Source organism: Podarcis gaigeae (genome assembly GCF_964106915.1).
Source record: "Podarcis gaigeae genome assembly, chromosome: 2".
NCBI classification, from domain to species: domain Eukaryota; kingdom Metazoa; phylum Chordata; class Lepidosauria; order Squamata; family Lacertidae; genus Podarcis; species Podarcis gaigeae.
This window is the reverse complement of record NC_139679.1, coordinates 117,246,476-117,268,478: the sequence shown is the minus strand read 5'-3', so window position 1 is coordinate 117,268,478 and position 22,003 is coordinate 117,246,476. Positions and strand designations below refer to the sequence as shown.

At 45.2% G+C, this 22,003-nt stretch overlaps 2 protein-coding genes across 3 annotated transcripts in view; both read left to right on the top strand.

Moving 5' to 3' along the window:
* LOC310837490 (uncharacterized protein) overlaps window positions 1–8,341 on the top strand; it is a 29,568-nt gene extending 21,227 nt beyond the window's left edge. For both annotated transcript variants that reach the window (XR_014560558.1, XR_014560559.1), the window contains exon 5: window positions 7,734–8,341. The gene's annotated coding sequence lies outside the window, so the exon portion shown is untranslated. The remainder of the gene's footprint in view (window positions 1–7,733) is intronic.
* On the top strand, window positions 1,545–21,739 carry LOC310835857 (uncharacterized protein). Its single transcript, XM_083720844.1, has 7 exons — window positions 1,545–3,213; window positions 4,005–4,131; window positions 5,501–7,212; window positions 11,596–11,707; window positions 15,584–16,431; window positions 17,026–17,143; window positions 18,521–21,739. The coding sequence occupies exons 1-7, from the start codon at window positions 2,512–2,514 to the stop codon at window positions 20,326–20,328; spliced, it is 5,427 nt and encodes a 1,808-aa protein (XP_083576970.1). The 5' UTR covers window positions 1,545–2,511; the 3' UTR covers window positions 20,329–21,739.
* Window positions 21,740–22,003: the final 264 nt, after the last annotated feature.

The window sequence follows — 22,003 nt, the reverse complement described above, 5'->3', positions numbered from 1 at the left end:
ACCAAGAACACATGTTTCCACACTAGTTATCTGATTTCTGATTTCAATCTTTTGTATATTTCTTTATTGTATGGTTTTATGTCCACTTTGATTTCTAAAATAAACTTCCATTCTAATTTTTTTTGGGGGGGGGGGGAAATGCGGGCATCGCTTTGCACCATTGACAGTCAGTTATGAGACTTCCAGCCCATCTCTTGTTCAGGCAAGTTCTGTGACCGCAACCTAAAGCTATAAACCACAAGCTATAAAAGGGTTAAAGCAGCAGGGGGTCCGAATCCTAGAGCGGCTCAAGGATCTGTCAAAGGAAGATGATGCGCAGGGGCGGGCGGAAGGGAGACGCTGCTTTCCGGTTCCCTCCCTCCCTCTCTTGACTGGCACCTGAGAATGACGTGGCTGGCGGCCGGTTCTCTGCGCGGGAAGTGAGAGAGAGCAGGTGAGTGAAAGGTGGGAAGAAGCGGAGAGTCTGCCCAGGTCCGCTTCTGTTTTAATTTAATTTAATTTTTTAATTGCTCCTTATTCTGAGCTTGGGGAGGTCTCTTAAGACAAGACGACCAGGGCGACGGAGGGATCAGCTTCTGGTAAAAGTTGCAAGCTGGCCCTCCCATTAAGCAGAATGAATTGGGGAACTGGTTTGGAATGGCCAGGTTTGGGTGCTGTGCCTTTGGTTGCTGATAGCTCCGGCAGTGTTTCCCAACCTTGTGCCTCCAGTTGTTTTTGGACTACAATTCCCATCATCCCTTGCCACTGGTCTTGCTAGTCAGGGATGATGGGAGTTGTAGTTCAAAAACAGCTGGAGGCACAAGGTTGGGAAACACTGGGTTAGAGCATGGTGCTGATAACATCGAGGTCTGGGTTCAAGTCCCCATATGGGGCACCTGCATCTCCCTGCGTTGCAGGGGGTTGGGCTGGATGACCCCCACGGGTCCCCTCCCACCGCACGGTTAGACTTCCCAGCTGCAGGGTGCTATTTTCCGCCCTGCAAAATGTCTTAGGCCAGCCCTGCTTCTGGGCTGCTGAGATTCCCCACCCGCTCCCAATCTTATGTATGGCCTTATTTCCACTATACATTTAAAGCAGTCTCATACCACTTTCAGCAGTCGCTGCTTCCTCCATAAAATCCTGGGGAGCGCCATTTGTTAAGGGAACTGAGAATTGTTAAGAGACACGTGCCCACATTCCCCTCCAATTCCAAGAGTGTCTTCTCAATTCAGCCGTTTTCTAAGGGACTCTGGGATTGTTTTAAAGTGTTTCAGAGGCTGTAGCAAGCTATCCTGGCTGTTTACATGACCTTGGCTTGTGAGCACAGGAGGGGAATTAAGTATGATGTGCCTTTAGTATTTTTGTCTGTAGGCTCCTTGGGAATGAAAATAGATTTTTGGATGTGCGGAAATAGCAGACCCAATTAATATGGGGTATTCAGAGATTCCGAGAGGTTTTAGTCTTCAGTCCTGTCGCAGGAAACCCGCCCCCCCCATCATTCAATTTGTACAAACTTCACACACATACTCACACACTACATACGCTACACTTCTGTTATAAATTCATAGAAAACCATACATCAGATTTGCACTGTTCCACTTTTATTTTACTCCATGAAGGAAGGACTACAAAATGAGGAAGGTTTGATACAGGGCAGCCATAATCCCTGGAGCATACCAGCACATACACAGGAGCCCTACCCAGTTGCTATGCCAACCCTGATGGTCCTAGACAGAAGACCATCAAGATCACAAAGAACTTGCATGTGGGAGTGGATTCGGCACTGACTGAAACAAAGGACAATAATCAGCTCTTCCCTCTGGGGGCAGGAAACTGCAAACTCCCCTCTGTCACCTGGAAAGTACTCATGGGGAGGGGGAAAGGGGGAACCAGCCAGGTGACAAGACACTCAGGTTACCACCACAACTCCTCCCTAAACCCCTCCTTTCTGTGATGTATCTGAGGGGTGGTCTTAGGTTACACCCCTTCTGTGATGTATGTATGATGTTTCTGGGGCTGGTCTTGATCTACAGGGTGGCAATTTCAAAAGTCTTTATAAGGCCTTGCACACCATTTTTCTGGGTCCATCCTCTCTCCTGCGGGTGAGGGGAGAACCCTGTTGCAACAGACCAATAAAGGCCAAGCCTACAGGCTGCTGTTTTGCTCCAAGTTATCCTGGTTGGTGTCTTTGTTTTTGTCCAAGGGAGCCCTCGGATTTTTCCGTTAACAGTCCTATAGATTTTCTCTCTTATTTTTCCCTCCGCTCCCCCCTCAGTAGGTGACGTTTGGTCGTATTAGCTTCAAGGACAGTCAGATTCTGCCGGTTGTTGAAAGATCCAGATGGTTTGCAGTCTCATTTGAAGACTGGATGAATATCTTTAGCTTAAGGACAAGGATATTAGCAAGGGTGCTGAGGCATCCCTAAAGGGTTGATAGTGAAAGAGAGAGCAGAGAAGAGGCGCTACAAGGCCAGTCCCTGTGGGAAGACAAAAGCTGTGACGCAAGAGATTGTGGCTGGTGCTAAAGCTGGCCATGGAACCCGAAATCAAAATGGAGCAGAGCTGGAGCCCTGAATTTGGAGAGCAAAGATCAATTTGTCCAAAAACTGGGAGGCTCAAGGAAGTTCTCCTTGTGGAAGCCCAACAAAGTGTGAAACAGGAGCCAAACGATGAGCCGTCAAGGAACTGGGATGCCCAGTTGCAGGAGTTTTTGGAGATGCTACAGGATTCCCATTCTGGAGAGGGAAACCCACAAGTGCCTGAGACAAGGGATTGGGAGGTTCCTTCTGAGGGAGTGACAGGTGACCACAGCTGGCCCAGAGCATTGTGGGCTTCCCAAATCCAGCTACGTCTTGCAGGGGAAGCCCAAGAGGACCATGAGACCAATCTGGGTGCCACTCCCAGTGGGAAGGAGAAGGCAAGAACTCCGTCTGGAGATGGTGCCGAGATGGAGAGGCAGCGCCGGTGTTTTCGTGAGCTCTGCTACAAAGAGGCCGATGGGCCTTTCAAGCTTTGCAGGCAGCTCCAGGAGTGTTGCCATCAGTGGCTGAAGCCAGAGAGACACACCAAGGAGCAGATCCTGGAGCTGGTGACCCTGGAGCAGTTCCTGGCTGTCCTGCCACTGGAGATGCAGAGATGGGTGAGAGAACGTAACCCAGGGAACTGTGCCTGGGCAGTGACCCTGGCGGAGGAATTCCTTCGGAGTCAGAAGGCGGTCAACAGCTGGGAAGTGCAGGTAAGGTGATGTTTCCAAAATTGTGTCACATCCACAGCATACATTTGATGCACGTGTGGATCCTATGGCTTCCTCCAAAGTGTCTTGGGAACTGTAGCTTATTAAGGGTGCTGGGTGTTGTAGCTCTGTGAGGGGTAAACTACATTTCTGAGAACTCAATGGGGAGAAGACATGCGCTTTAAATGTGTACTGCAGGCATCACAAACATGCCTGAATTGGGTTTCAAAAATGGTGCCCTTGAACCACTCTTGGGTCTTGAGTTGCTATGACTATTATTATTATCATTATTATTATCATCATTATTGAAACTTATTATCAGTCTGTTTTTTTGCCAATGCAACCCAAAACGGCGTACAACAATGTTTGTAAGCACAAAGCCCCAATTGGGCACCCAGCCACCTTGACAAAGCCAGTGTCAAGGCAGGAGTGGGTAGCAAGTCAACAGTAACTCACAAAGTGTCAGTGAAATTCACTCTTTATTCAAAGAAACAAAGCAGCTCAGGCCTAGTGATCACAGCAATTCTTCCCAGTAGATCTTGACCCAATGAGGCAGTTGTGAGGAACCTGAGACTCCTTCCTCTTGTCTCCCTTTGCTCCACCCTCTTCATTCCCCTTTGTGTTCTGGGAGACTAGGGGGCTCATATTATGTCCTTACATTCTTGTGACAGATTGTGATAATATCAAGTCCTTGGAATAAGTAACATTTATCGCCAACCTCTAAACACAATTTTGCCTGCACTGTGACTTGGTTTTGAACTGACTTTTCTCCCCTCCATCTTCCCCACTGGCAGATCACAGGGATGTCAGAAAAGGAGCTTGTAAATCCCCGCAAAGCAGAACAGGCTCTGCCGGGCACGGTGAAGATGCAGCTTTCCACAAGGCCCAAGCAGGGGGACAAGCAGAGTGTGAGCTTCTTGGGTGAGTCCCTCTGGGGTCTGTCTCTTCGAATATCTCAGGACTCCTGAATTTCCAGCTTTGTTGCTTTCCCCCACCTAAAATGGAAGGCTCGTCTTCTCAGGTCACCTTCAAGCTCTGTGGGTTTGGGGGCCTAAAACTGTCCACACAACTGCCCATTGCCTGCTAAGTAGTGGTCCTGCTCAATTATGGGGCAGATTAATCATTTTTGCAAAGGGGGCAGAAGCACAGAGAGGGAAGCTTGTCACTCTAGACCAGGGGTGGGTTCTGAGCTTCCCTGTTTGGCCAACAGGTCCATTTTTAAAATTGCATCTGTAATTAAAAAAAATTCAGTACCTATATATGCAATTCAGAAACACACATCGATAGATTTAGAACTGGAAAATGTGCAAAAGGAACTTCAAAAATGAACACCTCCTCTAGAATAAAAGGATCTCTTATTGTGGTGACACCTAGACGTTGGAACTCCCTGCCTCTTGACATCAGGCAAGCATACCCTTTTTGACTCCTGTTAAAACATTTTTTGTTTATAGACAACCCTAGTAAGATATTAGAATGCTGATGTGTTTTTGGTTTATTGCTGGTTTTAATTTTCTGAGCATTTTAATTGTTTTTAGTGCAATCTTACTGTTTTATTATTATTTTTTAAACTGTTTTGGGGTTCTCTAAAATCAAACGGCTTATAAATTTTGGGGACTATTTAATTTGGTGGGGAAAACATAGTACAGTGGTACCTCGCAAGACGAATGCCTCGTAAGACAAAAAACTCGGAAGACGAAAGAGCTTTTCGTTTTTTGAGTCGTTCCGCAAGACGAATTTCCCTATGGGCTTGCTTCGCAAGACGAAAACGTCTTGCAAGTTTGTTTCCTTTTTCTTAAAACCGTTAATACCCAGGGTGCATTGCTTGAAGAGGTGCAGTTGCAACTTGACTTCGAGGAGCAACTTATAGCACGCGGTGTGGTAGCCTTTTTTGAGGTTTTTGAAGACTTTGGTGATTTTTGAAGCTTTCCCAAAACTTCTTTTGCAGCCATTTGGTAAGTTAAACTTTTAAAACTTTTGGAGGGGGTTTTGGATTTTGGGTTGGGGTGTTTGGAATTCAAGGACTTGGTGTTGGGGAGGGGTTTGCAAGAATCTGGAAGCTTGTTTGTTTTTTTTTCTGCATTTTTATGATTTTTTGTGACCATTGGGGCACTCTGCTGTTGTTTAAAAAAAAGATTTCTGGGTTTGGATTTCTGTGTGGTGGGTGGCTGGGAGAATAGTTGAGAAGGGGTTTGCAAGAATCTGGAAGCTTATGTGTTTTCTAGGAGGTTTGATGCTTTTGAATTTTTTTGATGTGAAGCACTGATTTTTTTGGGGGGGGGGGTTTGCGAAGGTAGGAGCTGTGCTGCCATGGGGCCCAAGAAGACTGCTGCTGCAGAGGCCGGCGAGAGGAAGAAGGAGAAGATGACGCTGGAAATGAAGAAGGAGATCATCCGGAAGCACGACGGTGGAATGCGTGTGACAGACCTCTCCAGGGTGTACGGGAGGAATCCATCGACCATCGCGACCATCCTGAAGATGAGGGAGAAGATCCTTGCGACTGATGCAGCCAAGGGAGTCTCCAGGATCGTGAAGAACCGCCCAGCTGTTCTGGAGGAGGTGGAGAAGTTGCTGCTCATCTGGTTAGAAGAGAAGCAGCGTGCAGGGGACACAGTGACTGAGGCCGTCATTTGTAAGAAGGCCAAGGCCTTGCACGCAGACCTCGTCTGGCAACAGCCAGGAACCTCAGGCGAGCCAGAAGTCTTCAAGGCAAGCAGAGGCTGGTTTGACCGGTTCAAGATGAGATCTGGAATCCATAGCGTGGTCAGGTATGGAGAGGCTGCCAGTTCTGATGTTTCTGCGGCTGAAGACTTTGCAGCGGAGTTCCTGGAGGTTGTGACGACGGAGGGCTACGTTCCACAGCAGGTCTTCAACTGCGACGAGACTGGGCTGTTTTGGAAGAGGATGCCCAAAAGGACTTTCATCACTCAGGAGGAGGCCAAGTTGCCTGACCACAAGCCCATGAAGGACCGTCTGACCCTGCTCTTCTGTGCCAACGCAAGCGGCGACCTGAAGATCAAGCCCCTGCTGGTGTACCACACGGAGAACCCACGGGCCTTCAAGAAACACAACGTCGACAAGGAGCAGCTGAGTGTCATGTGGCGATCTAACAGTAAGGCTTGGGTCACACGTGTGCTGTTTGTGGACTGGGTCAATCTTGCTTTTGGCCCTGCTGTCAAACTGTACCTGCTGGACAACGACTTGCCGCTGAAGGCTTTGCTTCTGATGGACAATGCTCCTGCTCATCCTAAAGGCCTTGAGGAGGACTTGTTGGAGGAGTTCAGCTTCATCAGCATCATGTTCCTGCCGCCTAACACCACGCCACTGCTCCAGCCGATGGATCAGCAGCTCATCGCCAATTTCAAAAAACTCTACACCAAGGAGCTTTTCAGGCGATGCTTCGAGGTGACTGATTGCACCAACATCACCCTGTGGGAATTCTGGAAGGACCACTTCGACATCGTCACCTGCTTGAAGATGATCACCACGGCCTGGAACAGGATCAGCCAGAGAAATTTGAATTGCGCTTGGCGCAGCCTGTGGCCGGACTGTGTGGCACCAAGTGACTCTGATGCACCAGAGTCAACAGTGGTGCAGGACATTGTTTCATTGGGGAGGGCCATGGGCCTGGAGGTCACAGAGGAGGACGTCAGCGAGCTGGTGAAGGAGCACGACCACGAGCTGACCACCCAGGAGCTGGTCGAACTGCAGGCAGAGGCTGCGCAGGAACAGGCCTCGCTGGAAGAGAAGGAAACAACTGAGGAACGGCTGTCCTTCAAAGAACTGAGGGACATTTGCCAGAAGTGGAAAGATGTGCAGGCTTTTGCACAGCGGCACCACCCTGACAAGGACCTGACACGTGACCTTGCGAAAATTTTTGATTCAAGGGTCATGTCGTCTTTCAGGGAGGTGCTGAAAAGGCGGAAGAAGAAGCAGACCATGGACAGGTGCTTCAGCAAGAAGCAAAGAGTGGAAGAGGAACCTTCTTCGAGTTGTCCCCCAGAGTCTTAGAAAATGTATGTACAGTACTGTACACTTTCGTGATTTTTAAATGCTTTTCTGTCATGTTTAGAAACTTAAATTATTGTTCCTTATTATTGTATCTCAAGGGCTGTCATGTGGAATATGGAGCAAGCTGATTTTCTCCAGCTCTGGATGATTAGGACTCAAACCAACGGCTTCATGTTACGAGGAAGGAGATTCCGACTAAACATCAGGAAGAGTTTTCTGATGGTAAGAGCTGTTTGACAGCGCAATGGTCTCCCTCGGGAGGTGGTGGACTCTGGGCTGCACATGTGCTGTTTCCAGTTGGTGTCAGGTTGGTGGCACCCGCCCTTATTCTGGTAGGAAGTGCTTGGTGGCGGCCAAAAAATGAGGGGGCGAGGAGAGACATTTGAGTTGGAACGAGGACTCTTGGGGGGACAGCCACAAAGTCCATTGAGTGCTACCTCACAAGGTAGCCCTAAAGGGGAAATGAGGGCAGGAAAAACCACGGACCTACTTTATCTCCCTAGAGAAAATGTGAGGTATAAATGTTACAATAAATAAAAAATGTTGCCATGTGGGTAACCCGACTGAGAGGTGTTAACAATGACCTTTGGGTCTTGTAAAATGTTTTCAGATATTTAAACTGCTTTTAAATAGCTTAAATATGTTTTGTTTTGTTTTGTGTTCCTTGGCTACTCATTGGTTTGCCACCCTGGGCTCTTTTGGGAGGAAGAAGGGTGGGAATTTAATTAAAAAATCAATTGATATTTATTAAGGATTGGAAAATTACTGTGGGGCTTTTGCGTGAAAGAGACAGTCAACATGCAATATCTGGATCTGAAGATTGAAAATAATATTGGCTTATAGAAAATAGAATGATTGGATGTCAATTTGAGTGAATGCTTTGAACAAGTTGTTATATTTACTTGACAGAGAATCAGAAGTCTTTCCATCTTTTTCTATTTCTCCCATTTTCTTTTCTTTTTCTTCTGTTTATTTTTTCCCTTCTCCCTGCTCCTATTTCTTTTTAGATTAGATTTTAAAAAATATTTCTTTTATTCAGGTATAAGAATATACTTTGCACTGTGTATGAACTTTTGTATATCTTTGGATGAGTATCAATAAAAATAAAATGTGGAAAAAAGGAACCAGTAGTGTTGTCCATAATCTGCCCAGCCCCATATGTTACTCTTAGGTGGATTTGTAGCTGGTTGAGTGACAGACTTCAAAGAGTACTCATTAATGGTTCCTCATCCTGGAAAAAAGTGACAAGTGGGGTGCTGCAGTGTCCTGGGCCCGTTGTTTTCCAACGTCTTTATAAACAACTTGGGTGAAGGTATTTGAAGGGATGCTGATTACATTTGCAGGTAACACCAAACTGGGAGAAATAGTTAATGCCACAGAATACTATTATATCTGGATTCAGGATGACATTAACAGATTGGAGAACTGGGCCCCAGTACAGTGGTACCTCAGGTTAAGAACTTAATTCATTCTGGAGGTCCGTTCTTAACCTGAAACTGTTCTTAACCTGAGGTACCACTTTAGCTAATGGGGCCTCCCACTGCCACCATGCCACCGCCGTTCGATCTCTTAACCCGAGGTACTATTTCTGGTTAGCGGAGTCTGTAACCTGAAGCATCTGTAACCTGAGGTACCACTGTAACAGAATGAATTTCCATATGAACAAATGCCTGGTTCTACACTTAGGCAGGAATAGCGCAAATTTAAGATGGAGGACACCTGACTTGCCAGTAGTACATGTGAAAAGGATCTAGGAGTCCTAGCAAACAACAAGCTTAACATGAGTCAACAGTGTGATGCAGCAGCACAAAAATCTAATCCTACACAGCCACACAAGTGTTCAGTCTTTTGGGAAAGTTTTCTGACATGTCCCTTATCTTAAATGGTATGAAAGGACCCATGCAGGAGATAAGCCATACAAATGCTCCCACTGCAACAAATGCTTCTGGGGGAGTTCCTACCTTGCATTGCATGAGAGATTTCACACAGGTTCCCAGACTGCGGGAGAAGGTTTGATAGGAATTCCAGCCTTCTCATCCATATGAGAAGACACACAAGGCTGCCTAGTTCCATAGAAGAACTATGGAGAAAGAACTGGAAATTTACAGCCTGTGAAGTATTGAGGGAAAATCTAATCAAGATGTTTTATAGATGGTACTTAACACCTACACCAAAATAGTGAAAATGTATAAGACAAAAACAAATCTGTGCTGGAGGTGTGGTAAAACACAGGGGACACTTATACATGTTTGGTGGACCTGTGACAAAATCAAAAGCTTCTGGAATATAGTATATGATGAGCTTAAAAAAATGTTTCAGTATAACTTTATGAAAAATACAGAAGCTTTTCTACTAGGGATAACAGACACAGGTATAGCAAGAGAAGATCAGAAAATATTCCTCTATATGCCACAGGAGCGGCAAGGATCCTAATTGCTAAAAACTGGAAAAAAGAGATTCTGCCAACAAAAAAGGAATGGCAAGACAAACTGCTAAGAGTATATTGAACTGGCTAGATTAACAGAGGCAATTAGAGATCACACTAGACAAGAGTTTCAAAAAGCATGGGGAAAACGCAGATAATACTTCACAAAACAGTACCCTAAAATACCTACCTGGACTTGTTTCGATTAATGTCTGCAGGAGACTTTGTGGATATTTAAGTTATAATTAGAAAAAATCAATAATTATTCATAAAGGAAACAGCTCATAAGAAGTAAATAAGGAGGCCAGATACAGGATAAAGGAAGTCTTTTATTTGGTTATTTGTATTGTTGTATGTTATGTTTATTGTATTTCAGTACTGGGGGAGTGGGGGTTTATGTTACGTTGTAAATAAAATTTCCAATAAAAATTAAAAGATATATATGAGAATACACACAAGGCTGAAACTGTTCATACTGTGGGAAAATTTTACCTCAAACTCCATTCTCCTTTGACACCAGAAAATTCACATGAGAGCAGATGGAGAGTCCAAAAGGGGGCTCTTCAATTGTTAATATCACTAAATATGAAGAATATTAATCTTCCTGTCCAGTGCAACAACTTTAATATTCTTCATATTTAGTGATATTAACAATTGAAGAGCCCCCTTTTGGACTTTTTGCGTGGAAAGGAAATGAACGAATTAGAGATATCTGAGGCTGAAGATTGGGGAAACACTGCCTAGCAGTTTTTCTGAAAAGGCAAAACTGACCAGAAGGCTTAGGAACCAAGAAGACAAGAGTTTTAAGAAAGAATTGGAAATATTTATAATTTATTTAAGGATTTTAACAACACTTGTAATGTAACAAATACGTTGGATAACTTGGATATACTCAAAATATAGACAAGGAAATAATATGCAGCTGAAAATGATGACAATAGGACCCATGGAGAGGGTGGTGGGAAGTCTTGAAATTCAGAGAAATCTCTAAATTTGAGTGTATTTGATAATGTTATAACTGTATATTTGTAAAACCAAATAAAAACCATTTTTTTAGAAGAAGATGAAGATTTGAACTGCCGACCATCTAATCAGCAAGCCCAAGAGGCTCAGTGAAATGCCACCCGCATTACAAAACATTTAACGAACGAAAACAAACCAATAATCCGCTCTCCCACAACACATTTAAAAGGGCATCGGAAAACAATCAGCCAAAGGCCTGTTTGAAGATAAATTCAGTGAATTCCTATTGAGGTATTATTTATTGGAACTCTTATAGTGTTACTGTCCGCTGCCAAGGGAATGGCGGGGGAGGGGAGTCTACCATTTTTGTCTCTTTTGCAGATCATTACTGGAATGAATTCTCTCAAAGGGCAACCCAAAAACTGCTATTGTGAGGTAAATGTTGGTTTTTATACTTGTCATTCCAGTCTGGAGAGAAACTCCCAACTGGGCCTGAGAGGCAGATTTAGTCTCCTCAGGAGATCCTGAGGTGGGTTTTATAATTTCCCCACAGAAGAAAGAAAGGGAGGAGGGTCTCTCCAGAGAACGAGGCTCCTGAGAACGTGTAGAGTTCGGTTCTTGAGTCAGCGTCAGAAAAAGACACACGTCCCCCTTCATAGTCCAGAGTCACCCGGATCCTCCTGGGCTCCTCCCTCAGGGACAGAAGAATGGAAACGGGGGGTGCAGGCCAAGTATCCCCCTCCCCACTTCCCCACAGCCCAGATCCCCCACTCAGGTCTAAAGGAGAAGTACCCCTTTCTCTCCACAGACTTCCTGGCAACCCCCAAAGCCCACCATCCCCCACTTTCCACAGTGACTTCCCAGAAATGGCTGCCTGCTGTGAATCCCTCACGTCCCAACACACAAGAGTAGCATCTGAATCTCTCAAGATTATCAGGCAGGGCTTGAGGTTTGTCTCCCCATCTCACGCTTTTCCGATCCTCCGACAGGATGAGGCTGGGATGGGCTGTGTCTGGATCCAGAGTGACATTTTCTGTTGGGGGGAAGATGAGGGAAAGAGAAGAGAGGCAGAGAACAGCTATGGACCCTTTGTGCCCTCAAGTTGATAAACTTGGAGAACGGTTATAAAGGAGATATAATGAAATTCAGTTAGAGGGGATACGAGGAAGTCAGTCGTCAATGTGATGAAAGTTGGATATTTGAAGAGATAATCTTTTTATTTTCTTTTTTTCTCTTGAGTGTTTATTGTCTTTTGTAGTATGTTTCCCCCCTCTCTTTGTTGTGTATTTTGTTATGTTATTTTTGTGATAAATGTTGAAAAGAAAAAAAAATTGAACGAAAAAAAATTGTTAGAATTGGGGAGAGCGTCAGGGCAGACCCACCAGGAGAAGTTCTTAACCTGAAGCACTATTTCTGGGTTAGCAGAGTCTGTAACCTGAAGAGTATGTAACCTGAAGCGTCTGTAACCCGAGGTACCACAGTATATATAATTTTATATAGATATATAGATATATAAAATATTATGTTATATATTATATATTTATATATATTATATACACACACAGACAGGCAGGCACACACACACACACACACACACACATATATATATATATATTCATTTTTATCCACCCTGGGAAATGGTGATGTCTCAGGGGACCAGTTTGAGTCTAGGGGTTGGGAATCTACTCTGTTGTTGTTTTTCAGTTTCTCTTTCTTTCCCAGCATTTTTGTTTTTTAATCTCCTCCCTTCCCTCATGTTGCTCTTTCTGCTTGGTTGCTCAGCATCCTGTACTATCAGCGGTGCAGCTGCAGCAGGCAACACTTTCGTTTTGCTCCCTCCTTGGCTCCTGGGAGCTGAAGACCTTGCGAAAGTGGGCTTTTCTGCTCGAGGTTGGGTGGATTGACACAGGAAAGGCTGGTCTTCAGCTGGAGGGTGGGAACCAAGGCACAGCACAGTTTCTGTAGTGTAGTGGTTATCACGTTCGCCTCACACGCGAAAGGTCCCTGGTTCGAAACCAGGCAGAAACAGTTTTATTCTTTATTTGCTCAGCTTGTTTTCAGTTGCTCCTCTAGATGGTGCTCACAGCATCCAACAGCAAGAAGACAAAGAAAATTATAATACAATTGAATAAGCAATTATTTAGTGCAGAAACAAGCCTGCTGACCAAAAGTAAGATTCATGTGAATTGTTCCACTCACTTGTACCTGTAACCCCACCCACCACTGGCAAGGACGATCTTCAAACCATCCTAAATATCTTCACGGAAGCTTGTGGAAAACTTGGCCTATCACTCAAAATCCAAAAAAAAACAAAGACTGCACCAACAAGCACAAAACAACCCCTCTCAATGCTGTAACGTTGGAAAGTGTTGATCACTTCTCCTACCTGGGCAGTTACCTTTCCACAAGGGAGGGCCGACATTGATGCTGAAATCCAGCATCGCCTGAGCCCTGCAAGTGCAGCTTTCTCACAGAGTGTTTGAGGACCGGGACATTCGCAGAGAAACCAAAATGCTTGTTTACAAAGCTATTATGCTACAAACTTTACTGTACGCTTGTGAAACATGGACCACTTACAAACTCCATCTCCAACTTCTCAAAAGATTACATCAACGGTGTCTCCGAAAAATTTTACACATCACTTGGGAAGACAGGCGTACTAATGCCAGTGTACTGGAAGAAGCAAAGATCCCCAGTGTTGAAGCAATGATTCTTCAGCATCAACATTGTAGGACTGGTCATGTTGTTCAGATGCCTTACTATCATCTTCCAAAGCAACTACTCTTATTCCAAACTTAAAAATGGAAAGTGTAATGCTGGTGGTCAACAAAGGAGGTTTAAAGATTCTCTCAAGGCAAGTCTTTAAAAATGTATAAAACCAACAGTTGGGAAACAATGGCCTGCGAGTGCTCCAGTTGGAGAACAGTCTTTACCAAAGGTGTCATGGATTTTGAAGACACGCGAACTCAGAACGAAAGGGAGAAACACACTAAGAGGAAGGCATGCTTGGCAAATTCTCACCATAATCAACTTATGCCCAGAAACCTATGTCTGCACTGTGGAAGGACGTGTGGATCCAGAACTGGCCTCCAGTGTCACGGACACACTATTAAAACAAAAAATTCCTTCCAGTAGCACCTTAAAGACCAACTAAGTTAGTTCTAGGTATGAGCTTTCGTGTGCATGCACACGAAAGCTCATACCTAGAACTAACTTAGTTGGTCTTTAAGGTGCTACTGGAAGGAATTTTTTGTTTTGACTATGGCAGACCAACACGGCTACCTATCTGTAACTGGACACACCATTAAGACTGTGTTCATGGAAGACAATCTTACTTGGCTGCAAATGATCGCCAAAGAAAAATAAGAAGATAGAAGAGGGGGTACCTTCCTGCATTTGTTGAACAAAGCAAATTCTCATTTTAAAAAAGTGATTAAAAGTGTGTCAACCAACCCAAGTTGGTCATCTTGAATGGGCATCTTAAGAAGTGTGTGTGTGTGTGTGTGTGTGAGAGAGAGAGAGAGAGAGAGAGAGAGCCTTAAAGCAGAGTCACCCCAAATGCAATCACTACGAAAGGAACACACTTTTTGCAAACTTAAAGTAACTGCGGGCTCTTTAAGGTACCCATCGCTCAGCTCCTTTGACTGTTAGCGGGACGCAGCTCTCAGCAGCCCAGCCGCGCGCACTCGAAGGGGTTAAGGCCCTTCTGAATCCTAGAGCGGTCACGGTCACGTGAGCGGAGGAGATGCCAAAGTGAAGGCTCTTTCTTTCCGGTCCTCTCCCTGAGATAAGAGAAGCTTCTTTCATTCTCTGCTCGGTCTCTGCAGCTTGGGAAGGACTGAAGGGGTTGCAAATCCCCAGCGAGTGAAATGCAGAGGACTAGAAAGACAGGTGAGCGAGAGAGGCACTGGGGAGAGAGTGCAGGGTTTTGCCAGGTGGCTTTTATTTCTGTTTTTTAAAATTGCCCTTTTGCAATCTTGGTTACCTGGAAGCCCTGCTATAGGACAAAAATTCATACGAGGGAGATTTTTTTATTATTATTTTTGTATATGCGTAGCTGCAAAGGAGCAATACAACTTAAAACATAAATAAAATACTTTTGAAACATTGTAAAGCACGAAGAGTATCTAAACAGCATCTAAAGAGATTTTAAAACAATAGCATGTCCTCACAGCTAATGCAGTTCCTGGCAAGCTTTACCCATCAGATGCCTGGGGTATCAGGAATGTTTTAAAATTCCTTCTGAAATGTTTTAAAATTCCTTCTGATTTGTGGTGGGGGAGAGATGCACCTCACCAGGGAGAGCATTCCAAAAGGAGGGACTTATCACTGAGAAGGCTGGATGAAATGGATGTTTTGGGAGAAGGTTAGACTAGGAAGGCCATTGGCCTCATGCAGCAGCTGCGTGTTTGTCTTTCCTGGTGCTACTATCTGAATTATGAGATGCTGGGGATTGAACTCAAGATCTTCTTCATGCAAGGAATGCTCTCTAGCACTGCGCTCTAGCTGCTCCCCATGATCAATAGAGGCTGCAGGGAAGTGTCCTGGTCTACAGCACCTGGAGTGCTCCCTGTACTTATAACTGCCATTATCAGAAATGTACCATGAAGGTTTCCACCACCTTGATTCTGAGCACAGCAGGTTAATGGAAGTGGCTGGGAGGGGAAGGTAACACATAACGTATATTTAGTATTTTTGTAGGAGTGGGAAGGTTGTTTGCTTGAAAATCGGATCAGAATTTTGGGGGTTGAGGAAGAAACTAACTGCATGACTGCATTGCATTCATTAAGAGATTCCCATGCATTCTTACCCGCATTACAGTAAGTTGTCTTATTTTCCTTCTATGTACGTTTCTTCCATAGTGGCAGAAGGCTACTATAAAGAACACTTGACTCCCTCAAGTTGCTGATAGGTTCAGACGCTTTGCTGTGTCACTTTGAGCTGATGGATCTTCAAGGATTTGGCAGGAGTGCTGAGGCATCCCTCAAGGGTTGGTGCTGAAAGAGAGAGCATCAAATAGCGCAACAAGGACAGTCCCACAGGAGGAGACAACTGTGACGCAAGAGACAGTGACTGGTGGATCTCTGCTAAAGCACGGCATGGAACCTGAAATCAAAATGGAGGAGCAGAACGTGGCAGGTCCTGACCCAGGAGAGGGAAGGGGAGGGCAGGCTCTTCCAGAAATGACCAAGGAAGCTCTCTTTGAGAAAACTGAGCAAAATGTGAAACAGGAACCAGATGAAGGGCCATCAAGGAATTGGGATGCCCAGTTGCAGGAGTTCCTCAGTACACTACAGGCCACATATTCAGAAGGGGGAAACCCACAAGTACCTGAGCTGAGGCAATGGTGTGGTCCTAAAACATCTCAACTACTCTCCCAAAGAAAACTGGATCCCCAAAAGTGGCCCAGATCTTTGTGTGCTTCCCAAATCCAGCCACGACTCATTGGGGAAGCTCAAGAGGGCCATGAGACCGATCTGGATGCAGCTTGCAGTGGGAAGCAGAAGGCAAGAACTCTGTCTGGGGATGCTGCCGGGGTGGAGAGGCAGCGCCGGTGTTTTCGTGAGCTCTGCTATCAAGAGGCTGATGGGCCTCGCAAGCTTTGCAGGCAGCTCCAGGCGCTTTGCCATCAGTGGCTGAAGCCAGAGAGACACACCAAGGAGCAGATCCTGGAACTGGTGACCCTGGAGCAGTTCCTGGCTGTCCTGCCACTGGAGATGCAGAGCTGGGTGAGGGAACGTAACCCAGACAGCTGTGCCCAAGCAGTGACCCTGGCGGAGGAATTCCTTCTGAGGCAGAAAGAGGCCAACAGCTGGGGAAAGCAGGTGAGACAACTTTTCTAAACTGGTGTCCTTGAGTCACTCTTGGGTCTTCTTGTGTTCACAACCACAAAACCCTAATTGTGCACCCAGCAGCCCTGACAAGCCAGTGGCTTGGTTGCCAGCAAAAAGGAGCTATTTTAGTTTTGTGAGAATGCGTTGGAACTGGGGGATGAGAAGTAGTCTGGTATTGCTGCTCAGTCCCATAATCTCTGATGAAATACAGTTTAATAGAATCCTAGAATTGTAGAGTTGGAAGCGACTCTGGGGGGCATCTAATCCAACCCCTTGCAATTGTTTCCATCATGCATTTGGGTTCTGAGGACATGTTCTCTGCCTGATGCTTTAGTTGAGATCCCTGAATTGTTAGGGGTTGAACTAGATAACCCTCAGGGATCCTTCCAACTCTACAATTCTGTAAATCTGACAGCGGTTTTTAATCATTGTAAGTTGCTCTTAAATGTTCTCCCTCTCTGTCTCTTTTCTACACAAGAGGTGGGATAATAGAAGTCATTGTAAGACTTAAATATGCCTGCCTGAAACATTTTGCCAGCCTCTTAACGTCACTTTAAACTGATTCTCTTAACCTCACCTCTCCAGATCACAGAAGAAGAGTTTGTCAATCTCCCCAAGGCAAACCAGTCTCCCCAGAACACGGCAGAGATGCTGCTTTTCACACAGGCTGAACAGGAGGCTGATGGGAGTGTGAACATATTGAGTAAGTCTCTCTGGGGGCGGTCTCCCTGAGCACTGTGGGGTTCCCAAAGCAAGTTAGTCTCTGGCTTTCTCACTTTGCCTCATCAAAAATGATGGACTTGTCTTCCCATATCTAAGTCACAACCCACAGGCCTGAGGACCATTGTAGAAATGTATTAAATTGCTAAAACTGTCCACAGATGGACTGAGCATTGGTTGTTGCCCAATCTGGCCTGTGTTAAATAAAGGGCCTATTTCTTCTGTAGGGAACAGGAGATAAAAGTGTGGAGAAGGTGGCTTGTCACCCTAACTGAGGACTAAGAGCGAGTCAATTTTGAACAGCATTGTAACACCTAGTTAGCTTCATGGCTGAGTGGAGATTTCATCTGGATCTTCCCAGTCCTGGTCTAGGATCTTAACCACGATGCCAACCCACAAAAGCAGGCTTTCTGATGATCTGGGTAGATGAGGAGGAATGGTGGGGACCTCCACCTGAAGAGGTGTCTGGGCAGGAGGAGGATGAAGATACTATGGACCCAGATTCGTCGTGGTGGTGAGCAGGACACAGCCCAGAGGAAGAAGCAAAGAGTTGAAGGATGAGGAACTGAAGCAAGCTAGCAGATGCTCTAGTCCTGAACAGAGAGACAGGACTCAGATGTGGTAGAAACAGTACAGCAGACAGTGGATACTACATCACTCGAAAGCCTGGTAGAACCCCCTCTTTCTCCGAGGACCAGGCGATCCCTTCATATCTTAGAGCTGAAGGCTAAACAGAGACAGAAATATTCTGTCACCATAGGCAGCCAGGAGGGGTTTAGAAGCTGCAAGGGGGTGGAATGGGCACTCTCAGTAACGTCTCAAGACTGAAGGCAGCATAATCCATAGTCTCTCTGTATTCTACTGAATTAAATTAAAGAACTATCAGAAGTTCTCTGCGTCTCTGATTTCACTGGCAGCTAGCCTGGGAATCGTGACATTCCTGATGGTTCATGCAATCTGGGTTTCTGAGGCCTTCTTCCACAAAGAAGGGGTAGATTTCTATAGTGGAACATTGAAGGGGGCAGGAGGAGTTACCCATTTCCCAAGGACACCACAGAGCAGATGGAAAGAGATAAGCTATAATAATAATAATAATAATAATAATAATAATAATAATAATAATTTTATTTGTTTATTTGCCCCAGCCACTCTGGATGACTTGCAACAAATATAAAAAGATAATAATACATAAAACATTAAAAAGCTTCCCCCTACTGGTCTACCTTCAGATGTCTTCTAAACGTTATATAGTTACTCATCTCCTTGAAATCTGATGGGAGAGCATTGAAGGTGCTTTGTGCTTTGTTACCTACTTCTTTAATTTAGCGCAATGCCTGATTTCTGTCTGGCTTTCTTCCAGAAGGTGGTGGGTGGCTCAGGAAAAGCGAGGATCAGAATCCTTTGCTGGAGAGACCTGAGCAACTGGAGCGACTGAAGACATCACTGAAAACAGCCACAGAGAAGGATTTCCTGCATCAGCATGAAGCTAATGGGAACCAACATGTAGCGGAAAGGCAGAATGGAAACAACAAAGAAAATGGAATGGATCCATTTGTTCTCCAACGAAGTCTTTGCAAAGGTGCCAATGAACCCATTACCCAGCAGGATAAGGAGGAGGCAAAATATGACAAATTTGGGGAAAACTTTGTGGGAAGGTCACTCCTTACTACGCATGAGAGTGTTGATGCAGAGGAGAAGCCATACCAGTGTTGGCACTGCGGGAAAAGCTTTATTAGTAGCTCGGATCTTGTGACGCATGAGAGGACCCACGTGGGTGAGAAACTGTACAAATGTTCCCACTGCGGCGAAAGTGAGAGAACCCACACAGGACAGAAGCCCCATAAGTGCTCGCACTGTGGAAATACCTTTGGCTGGCACTCTCAAGAGGGGCTCCTCGCAGGAGAGAAGCCTTACACATGTTCTGAGTGTGGGAAAAGCTGCAGTCAGAGATCAGACCTCCTTAAACACCAGAGAACCCACACTGGCGAGAAACCTTACAAATGCTCAGCGTGTGGGAAAAACTTTAGAAACAGCTCAGGCCTCAAAGTACATCAGAGAATCCACACAGGTGAGAAGCCATATAAATGTTCGCACTGTGGGAAGTGCTTCAGTTGGAGCTCACACTTCATATCTCATGAGAGGATCCACACCGGGGTGTGCTCCTACTGCGGGAAAAGCTTTGGCCAGAAATCCGAACTCACTGAACATGAGAAGACCCATACAGCAGATGAGCTGTTTGCGTGTTATGCCTGTGGGAAAACTTTTGAAGTCAGTTTGGAACTGGTGGCACATGTGCGAACCCACAAAGAGAAGCCGTTTGAATGCTCAGTCTGTGGGAAAACCTTCAGAAACAGTTTGCAGCGCATCGCGCATCAAAAGGTCCACACAGGAGAGAAGCAGCATAAATGTTCCCACTGTGGGAAAAGCTTTAGCCAGAGACAGAGCCTTATTATTCATGAGAGAATCCATACAGGAGAGAAGCCGCACAAGTGCTTAGTCTGTGGGAAAAATTTCCGAAATGTCCCGAACCTTAAATCGCATGAGAGGACCCACACAGGAGAAAAACCATACAAATGCTCCCACTGCGACAAATGCTTCCGGTGGAGTTCCCACCTTGTATTGCACGAGAGAATTCACACGGGAGAGAAGCCCTACAGATGCGCAGACTGCGGGAGAACCTTTGACAGGAGGTCGAACCTTCTTGTCCATGTGAGAATCCACACAGGGCAGAGGCCATACATCTGTTCAGACTGTGGGAAAAGTTTCACCTCAAGCTCTGTTCTTCTTCGACATCAGAAAATTCACGTGGGAGAGGATGTTTGTAGGTGCTCTGAATGTGGGAAAACATTCAGGCAGCGGTCAGACCAGGCAGAGAAGGCGTCAAAATGTTCCGAGTGCGTCAGAAGCAATTACTTCAGCTCGGATCTTGTCAAACGCACGCGGACTTGTGTGGATGAAAAGCCATTCAAATGTTCGGTCTGTGGAAAAACTTTTAGGAACAGCTCACACCTCCTTACTCATCAGAGTGTCCATACAGGAGTTCAACCATATCAGTGTTCAGACTGTGGGCGAAACATCGTCAGGCGGCCCAATCTCCTAGCGCCCATAAGTGACCAGGCAGGGCAGAAACCCTATAAATGTTCCAGCTGCAAGGAAGGTTTTAACTAGAGATCAGTTCTCATGAGAACTTGGAAAAAATTGATATTGAATCTGCTTCTTTTCACCTCCCTTACCTTTTTCTTTCTTTCTGTACCTTTAAAAACTAAATATACCTTGTTGGGGGCCATAGAAGCTGGTGGCGTTAAATAAATAATACTCCATTAGGAGAGAAACGAGGTTTGTAGATAGCATATATGCTCTGCAGACTATGGAAACAGTTTCCTCCAAGGGATGACCTTAAAGAATTAGTTTTGTTTTTATTGGCAATCACAAGGATGCAAATTGGGGGGAAACTTATGGCCCTTTAAATGTGATTGGACTACAGTTCCCATCAACCCCAGCCAGGATGGCCAATGGTGAGGCAGTTTTAGTCCAGAAAGTTCTGGAAAGCCAGAGATTCCACGTCCGCACTATTAACAAAGGCAAAGCCTCCCCATTTAATCACATTGATTTTTCTAGAATTGGGATGTTATTGCTATGGGGAAAATACTCCTTCATATCCCAGATACAGCAACTCTGGCAGATTCTATTAAGAACTGGGCTTTGCAAATTCATATATTCTATTACTTTTTTTATATATTTTAGGATCCATTAGTGTACCATTTCACTTAGAGATTTCAGGAAGCCTTCTCCAATACCCTTTCCTAAGGCCTAGGAACTTGCTCCTTGAAACAAGCAGACGGAAAAAAGAGCAAAGCTGTGATTGTCGGAATAATTTTTTACTGATAACCATCATCATGTGAGTTGTCTGAACTTGTACAAAATGGCAGCATTCAGACACCCCTGTTCTTCCATCCTCTTTCTCTTTTTCATCAGTTGCCATAAGCATTGTTGGGCTGATTTTGCCTTCAAGCATGGATGTGATTTACACTATAATGATACTCTGTGAAACAGAATGATTAAAAAGCAGGCATGTGATGTATGAGGTATAAAGGCTAGCTCCAGAAAAAGCTTTTGCTCTCACAAGGACAACTGTTGGGACGGTCGAAGCCAAAGTTGCTTTTACACAACTGTTTATCAATTCTTTTTCCCCATCCCTGGTAAAGAGGCTGGCACTCAAAGACCCCACTGTTTGAAGTGCATTGGGATACATATCCAGGCACCCAAAATGTCGCCATGGGGAGTGCGCCTGTCTGGTACCCCATCCAGCCATGCCCCTTTTCCAGGATACTCTATTACATCTCTTCCCACTCCCAGTTTTCCACTTTTCACCTGCAATGGAATATCTTGTAACCTTTCCATGCTGCTTTTGGGGTTCCCCCGCCCCAATGTTTTTGTCTGCTTCTTCCCCTGAACTTGCCGACACGTCCCTCTTGTGCAAAGATGGCATTGTTTTGGCTACATAAGGATTTGCACTTGGAGAGTGAGCTCCCTATTGGTGTATAGAATTTGAATAAACTTGTCTTTTGCACCTGTTGCATTTTGTCTCCCTTTTCCTGCTTTTTGGTGCTGCACTTTGAATGTGTTTTGTCCAGCAGAAGACGGACAGGAGGGTTCTCTAAGCCAGCACCTCCCTTAACAACAGAAAGGAACAAGGTAGTTGATGCAGCCACTGCAATTTCCTTCCTTTAGGCTTGATTACTTTCCTTTGAAACTGTTTCCCCTGCAATCTTTCCTTGGTGTGAATGGGAGGGTCCCTGCAGCTGTTTAAAGGGCTGTAGCTCAGTGGTATAACATCTGTTTT

What these genes read in the sequence shown, in the direction of transcription:
- LOC310835857 (XM_083720844.1), top strand. Translation starts at nt 2,512, where the DNA reads ATGGAACCCGAAATCAAAATGGAGCAGAGCTGGAGCCCTGAATTTGGA. An exon ending in GCAGAGTGTGAGCTTCTTGG is followed by an intron (nt 4,132 to 5,500) that starts GTGAGTCCCTCT and finishes GGGTTTGCGAAG; the next exon opens with GTAGGAGCTGTGCTGCCATG. An exon ending in CTTCGAGTTGTCCCCCAGAG is followed by an intron (nt 7,213 to 11,595) that starts TCTTAGAAAATG and finishes ATCCTCCGACAG; the next exon opens with GATGAGGCTGGGATGGGCTG.